Consider the following 7,794-nt stretch of genomic DNA (forward strand, 5'->3'; position numbering starts at 1 on the left):
TTCCTAGTAACGATGGGTGTTTCCTTGTGCTCTCAGCTGTCCAGTATCTGCAGAGCAGCGGTACATGCTGGGGTGGTTCGAAATCATGGTGGTTATGTTGACGTCATGCCTGTGGACAAAAGAAAGACTTACACTGCTTCTTTTCAGAATGGAATCTTCTCAGAAAGGTAAATTTAAAAACGTATACGTATATATTTTATACTTTGTATGTTTATAGTCTCTCTTCCTCTTTCTCTCTCTATACATACATACACACCCCTTTATACTTGCTTTACAACCAACTCACTTTAGTGTGGGTTTGGAGTTATGTGGCTGCTCCAGTGTGTTTCCTTTGCACACACACTGTGTAGTAGCTTGTTTTCCTGGATGGGTGAAGCTGCAGTACCAGAGGTGCCTGTCTCCTACAGGCTTATAAAAAATCAACATGAAAATCAGATTATGAGTCAGAACCACTCTTTTGTTAATTGATTTTATAATAAGGAAATTTCTTTCATCCTCTTTTGGATTTTCTAGATTAGTTTTTATATCTAATTCTTTCTAGGTGAGCAGGGCGCTGAATATTTCTCTAATCCAGTTATATGACAAAGTATTTGCAAAAGAATGAGTCTGATTTCTCCCCAGAACCAAATTCTCTTTTTGATTAGAAGTTGGATACCTAGTATGACATAATTGAATGCCTTCTGGTCATCTCATACTATTCAGTCCATTAGTATTAATATATTTTAGTGGTTTGGGAAAATTCATATGATTTACTTTATCAAGTATTTAAAAAAGTTAAGAGCAAAGAACCTATAGTGATTTTCAATCGTTTGTACTTGGGGAAGTAACATTAACTCTCATGTATATTGTATAGATACAGAAAAGTCCCTAACTTTTAGACGTTTACTGGGTTCTTTAAAATTGCCCATGGAGGTTTCATATATACAGTAAAGTTTCTATAAAGGACACCCAAGGATAGTGCTATGAAAGGTATCTAGATTGCCTTACACAAAACCATCTGAGTGCCATCTTTATAAAAAGACAACTTTGCATGTAGCATCTGTTATGTGCCTGGGAAATTCATAGTAGGTGCTCAAAAATAATAGTACTCTAGAGTATTGTTTAAGTATCACTGTCTTCTTAACTTGCAGTTAACTTTTAACCATATCAGTCAGTTGTAAACCTGGATCTTAATATTCCCTCAGTAAAAAGGATTTTTATTAAATCAGATTTTATTAAAATCAAAGGTGGTAATACAGGAAAACATGATCTGGAATCTGTTAAGTTCTTTTTTTTTTTTTTTTTATAATGATTTTTTATTATATTATGTTAGTCACCATACAGTACATCCCCGGTTTTCGATGTAAGGCTCGATGATTCATTAGTTGTGTATAATACCCAGTGCACCATGCAATATGTGCCCTCCTTACTACCCATCACCGGCCTATCCCATTCCCCCACCCCCCCCTCTGTAGTCCTCAGTTTGTTTCTCATAGTCCATAGTCTCTCATGTTTCATTCCCCCTTCTGATTAAGAATCTGTTAAGTTCTATATAAAATACTATTATTACCACTGTGCACCTTAAATTTTAGTAAACTTGCAGCCCAGCATACAACCAAGATATAAAGAATTATGTCATCCTCACTCAAGCTTTCCAATAACTATCAATTATAGTAGCCTAAGAAAGTTGGCCATCTGGATTCATAGAGCTGCTTTCTTGACTGTCATAAGTAAGCATGATTTATTTGGAGCCTTGTATATGGAGATGACATCAATATACTTTCTGTATTTTTTTGCAGTTTACAGAATCCTCCAGGAGGAAAGGCATTCAGAGTATTTGCTGTTGTGTAAAATGGAACACTTGGAAGAGGATCATAAAGACTATTCCAAATGCCATATTTCTGAAGTTTGTATAAAATTGTAACATTACTGTACAGAAGATATCAATTATTTTCAGCCCCCCAAAAAGTGCCAAATGCATATAAATCTTGATAGATAAATTCTGTAAAAATTAAACATGGGACATTATTAACTTTGGGAGAAGTAATATGTAATGGTTTTAGAAATCCTGTGTTAAATATTGCTATATTTTCTTAGCAGTTATTTCTATAGTTAATTACATAGTCATGATTGTTCTACATTTCACATGTTATTTTATATGGTGCTTTGTATATGCCACTAATAAAATGAATCTAAACATTGAATGTGAATGGCCTTCAGAAAATCATCTGGTGCATTTAAAAATAATCAATTCTTAAAAAATGAAAGGAACCATAGTATCACATTTTCCCCAGTTCAATACTATGCCATTGCCTACTCCAAATAATCAGAAATTGTTTTCCACTTAATACTTGTATAGTTTTTCTCTTCTGTTAAGTTTAGGCATATCAAATATTATGTCCTGATATTGCACTTCTTATTTTGTATAAAATAATTTCTTAATGTCCAAATGAATCTATTAAAATGTATGATTCCTTGGGAATGGCTTTAATAGTAAGTGGAATGAACTATTTGTTCCATGATAGAGTAGTGGTATGAAAACATTCCTAGTGATAATATAGTAAATATAGGGTTAAGCACAGGCAGCCAGAGCTTTCTATGTATTGTTCAAAGTGAGGTCACACATTTTTCTTTTGTATCCTGGCAAATACTCCTGCAGGCCAGGAAGTATAATAGCAAAAATTTTAACAAAGATACACTAATGTATTGTATCACCATTGCCACTGATTTTATTAATGGTAAATGGCCTTGTGTATAAATGTTGCCATATTATGGTACTTATGATGGTGATATATTTGTTTCTATGAAAAATGTATCATGCTTTGAGACTAAAAACCTGTAAAGTGTTAATTTTGGTATTTTTTTTCCTGCTGGTGAATTTACTTTTTCCCTGTAAACATATTAAAATTAATCATGTTTCAAAATATTATTTTTAGTCCCCTTTCTTCCTTATTTTGATTTAGAAATCATTTTAAATTAACAAAATTATTGTTAAGTCTTTTAAATTTGGGTTATTGACATTAGTATAAATAACATCCTTAATACCAGAAGTCTGCAAAGTCAACTTGACTAGTATTTGTATATGAAAGAGAAGACAATCATATTATTTAGGAGCATTGTGTCAAGGGAAAATTTGAATAAAATGAGGAAAGAATCTGAAGGATATAAAGTAGTTATAAAAAATTGACAAGATAGTAAATATTTCATAAATTTTCAGAAAATAAATGATTACGTGTTTAGGAGAAGATTAAGGGGAGATAAATCATATGCAGAGATCTGGAAAAGCAAGAGAGCTGGATAATAGAAAAACGAGAAAGGAGAGGCTCACAGAGACCATTGCTGGAGAGCAAATGGTAAAGAAAATAATATCATGATCACTTATCAAGCACTGGGCAGAAATTAAGTAGTTCAAAATATAGGTAGTCAAAACTTAAGCATTTGTAGAAAAATATCAAAATTTAAAGCAGATCTGTGGGAACATTTTCCCCCCCCAAAGACACATTCTACCTTCTTAAATAGCATGATTGAAATGAAAACTTTACCCAGATTCATCTTCTGCTCCCCACTGCCCCCCACCCCCCCAGTAGGGAAACCCCATCTTTTCTTGTCAGTGTAAAGATTCTCATATTTTCTCTAGTTTAGATATTCACCATCAATTTCCTATACTATTACAATGTCTCCAATTGAAGCCTCATTTTGTTTCTTTCCATTCCTTTTCAATCCCTCTTTAAATTTTTCACTAGAATTACTCTTTCCCATAAGTTTCTGTTATTTAAGAAAACCAAATCATCTTACAAAAACATTTAAGAACTTCCATACTCTTGCTCCATATTGCTTACCTATTCTTTTCTACATAAGGTGTGGCCTTGAGTAAGTTTCTTAGCTTTCTACACTTCAATTACCTCACCTGAAAAATGGGATGAATAATACCTCATAGGGATTGTTCTAAGAATTAACTGAAATATTATGTATAACGTACTTAACATGAAACACATAGTATGTGGTAAATATATGTTAGTTCTTATTAATATAATTATAATCATTTCTATTACTTACCTTGGGGAAATTATGTATCTGCCATGCTACACTACTGATTCTTCAGCACTTAATGTGAAATCCTCGAAATTTTCCTGCAATTCTCTTGGTAAGAATTAAATAATGCTCTCTAATATGTCCTTTTAATTTGACCATACTAGTTTTTAGATTTTGCCTTGTATCATATTTAGTTCTTTAAACTTAAGGATAAGCTCTTTGAGAATTGTAACATTCTTCTCTCTTTACCCCAGAGAAAAATACAATAAAATACAATAAACAATACAATAAATGGTCAGTATTGCTAAATGAATATTCCTATAATTTTAAATTTTATTCTTGAGGACATAAATGAATGTTGTTGCATGTTATCACAGCAGAAGACACTATAGCTAATGAAAACAGATCATAGATAAACATTCTAAATGTGGATCTAAAACAGAGGTCAATGCTTACAAAATGGTATTAACATTATTTCAACTTTTAAAGTTTACTAGACCATGTATTATTTCTTTGATGTTCTGCATCTAGTAAAAGTGATCTGTGTATTTCAAGCAAAGCAGAATTCTTCAAAGATTTCTCTCCTAATCTTAGATAATTGGCTCATTATAATGTATAATTTTCTATTCAATATTATATTTTGAAATATTGACTTCTGTAGCATTTCTAAAATGTTTTTAAAAGAACTGTAAACTCTTGAAGAACATAGCAGCTAAACAAACAGGGCCATCATTTCTGCAAACATATCAAACTTCAGATTTGGGGTTTAAACTAATTTACCGCACAAAGAATCGTATTGTTTACGATGATTTAAAACACTTATCTGAGGTGATATTTCAACCCTGGCACCATAATTTTCAGGAGTTGAAGAAATAGTTCAGCCAAATAATGTGATTCTTTCACTAATTTGTTAGAATTCAAGGCTAAATTGGATCAGTTTGAATTTTTGAAAAGCACTAGAGGACACCCACTCTCTCGTGGATTCAGTCTGGAAGGTGATTACATCATGCCCCGTAACGTCCTGCTGATACAGAGCCCGTCAGGCAACTGTAACTCAAAGTCGCTCCCATCTCCTCTAGCTCGGGTCGCCAGCTCTGGCTTCTGAGATCACGGGAGGGTCGGCTCTGAGGTATCGCGAGATCTGGTTTTCGCGGCTTTCGCAATTCTATTGTGGAGGAGGAGGGACCCCGTAGGTCAGGGTATTCCGGACAAGTCCACGCTTTTGGTTGGTCGTAGTTCTACGCAACCCAGATCCTGGAAGATCTCTGGAAGCCTGGATGTCGAGTCAGCACGAACCACACAGTTCACTATCCCTGCGCCTTCCTTCAGGCATCCCGGAACTCCAGGCCTGAGTTAACAGGAGCCACCCCAGCCTAGCCAGCCATCCTCCTGGGGCCAGGGGTTCCTCCTCCTGCGTTCCCCATGCGGAGTGTGGAAGGCCACGTGAGCGAGAGGGGCCGGGCCGGCGCATAGGGCCTTGTGGGAGTCAGGTCTTTGAGGTGCCTCCTCAGAAGACTTCCATACAGCTCCCTGGATGGCAAGACTAAGGAGCTCCTGTGAGATATGGCAGCGGGGGAACAGGCCTCTGTTTTGGGGCATTGTGGACATTGGGAGCTCAGTGTGTTCCCCAGAAGTCCCTGCCTGTGGCCTGCTCTATCCTCCACTGCCCAGACCCAGGTGGGAGGGCAGACTGGATCTTGCAGTAATAAAAATAAGCCAGATCCTGTATTTGCGCTTAGTGAGAGGTGAGTGTTCATTTATAGCTGTTAAGTACAAATGACCTTTATTTTAATTCAGAGAATCCCATCAGAAGTGTTTAGTTGACTTCAGTTATCGTACATTAGAGATAGAAAGGAATTGGAGCCTGTTGTTACTGTCTAATAATAAGATTTTTGCACCTACTTGGCTTATTGCTTTGGTACTGCTGAGATGTTCAATGGAAGGAAATAATTATGGTAATATTATCCAGAACAGATGTGCTGGAAATTGTCCCATAACTTTGATATGGTTTTAATCGACAAAACAAAACATCTTAGGCTCCTTTGAGAACTGTAGTTGGATAACCTCTATGTTGTGTGTGAGTTTATGTGTGTGTATAAATTTATATTTGTCACAGATTGATGCTGTGTTCGATAAATGTTTTAGAGTTCATCTAACTACCATTTATTCTCTCAGTTTGCTGATGGAAAAAAAATGGAATATGCACTACCTTGGCCAAAATCAGAGCTGTGACTAATTTCAAATAAATTCTTTATATTTCCAATCATATTTTTTATATTTCCCTGAGATACAGCCAGGAATAAGAGCACAAACCAAATGTTAAGAGTCCTGATGCCTAAATACTTTGAATACTTGCTCACAAACTTCAAAAAATATCAGAAGTCATTGTAGTGTAATCCAATACTGTACGTGTAAGGGTGAGTGCCACACTAATAAGAAATAAACCTAATTGGGTATTTAAATGTATCAGTTTAGGAACGTATTTATTTGTTGCATGAGAACTTATTTTTTAAAAAATAGGGGCGCCTGGGTGGCACAGCGGTTAAGTGTCTGCCTTCGGCTCAGGGCGTGATCCCGGCGTTATGGGATCGAGCCCCACATCAGGCTCCTCCACTATGAGCCTGCTTCTTCCTCTTCCACTCCCCCTGCTTGTGTTCCCTCTCTCGCTGGCTATCTCTGTTAAATAAATAAATAAAATCTTTAAAAAAAAAAATACATCTTTTACCGCATAATACACTCTCAAAGACATTACAAAGCAACCAGACAAGTAGTATTTCTGTATGAACTAGAAGCCTATGGAATGCTTTTTAAAAATACTACAAATAATAGCTATTTTCACATAGTGCTTATTTGTGCCAGGCACTTGTCCTAAGTAGTTTTTACCTAAACTCACACATTCCCTCACACATTCCACATTATAATCCAGTGAGGAGGGTACTGTTATTACCGTGTTCATTTTATGACAAGAGACGTTCAGTAACTTCCTCAAAATCACCCAGAAAATAAATATTGGAGCCAGGATTTGAACTGTTAAAATATGGCTCTGGATTCTGTGCTCTAAATAATTATTTCCCCTCCCAAAGCCAGCATCTTTTGGGTTAGGTGTATAGACAGTCTAATCTCTTTATGTAAACATCTTTTTTCAGAACAAGTACAAAGTGTGAAGATATTTTTGTCATAAACAAATGCCCTGAAGAAGTCATTTACTGCAGAGAAGGCTTCCAGTAACCAGACAAACGCCCCGCTGAGCTCCTGGGGACATCACTTAGACATGTAAGTCCCTCATGCAATCCCCTGGCACTTTGATTATGTGCCCTTGTCTTCTCCACCTCCTCCGAAGTCTCCCAACTTTGTTTCTGGTCAGTCTCATATTGTGAGGACTATCCCCCCACATGCAAACCAGTCAAAGCATTCATTATCCAATAAAGTTTGTGTGTGCTCTTTCCACCCATGGTTATATATTTTTCCTTGATCAGCTCTGAAATATATTTACCCCCTATGGTTGGTATATATTTTCCATTTGCACATATGTTTTTTATTCATTTATTCCTCTTTCTTGTCTATTTTGGATGAATCAGGTTTAATTTAATTATTCTGTTAATCTTAAAACTGCCAGTTGGGATGCCTGGGTGGTACAGTTGGTTGAGCTTAAGACTCTTGTTCTTTGGTCCAGGTCATGATCTCACGGTGTGAGATAGAGCCCAAGTAGGGCTCTACACTCAGCGGGGTGTCTGCTTGAGACTTTCTCTCCCTCTCCCTCTGTCCCTCCCCACAGCTCTCTTT

The 7,794-nt window shown here is 36.2% G+C and overlaps 1 protein-coding gene across 2 annotated transcripts in view; it reads left to right on the plus strand.

Annotated features, from left to right (window-relative positions):
• Positions 1-2,898, plus strand: part of CRISPLD1 (cysteine rich secretory protein LCCL domain containing 1) — a 44,801-nt gene extending 41,903 nt beyond the window's left edge. For both annotated transcript variants that reach the window (XM_008710814.2, XM_040625559.1), the window contains 2 exons: positions 37-167; positions 1,779-2,898. In XM_008710814.2, coding sequence (XP_008709036.1) covers positions 37-167; positions 1,779-1,830 — 183 coding nt within the window. In that variant the 3' untranslated portion in view covers positions 1,831-2,898. The remainder of the gene's footprint in view (positions 1-36; positions 168-1,778) is intronic.
• Positions 2,899-7,794: the final 4,896 nt, after the last annotated feature.

The sequence above is a fragment of the Ursus maritimus genome, unplaced genomic scaffold (genome assembly GCF_017311325.1).
Source record: "Ursus maritimus isolate PB19 unplaced genomic scaffold, ASM1731132v1 scaffold_9, whole genome shotgun sequence".
Classification (NCBI taxonomy): Eukaryota; Metazoa; Chordata; class Mammalia; order Carnivora; family Ursidae; genus Ursus; species Ursus maritimus.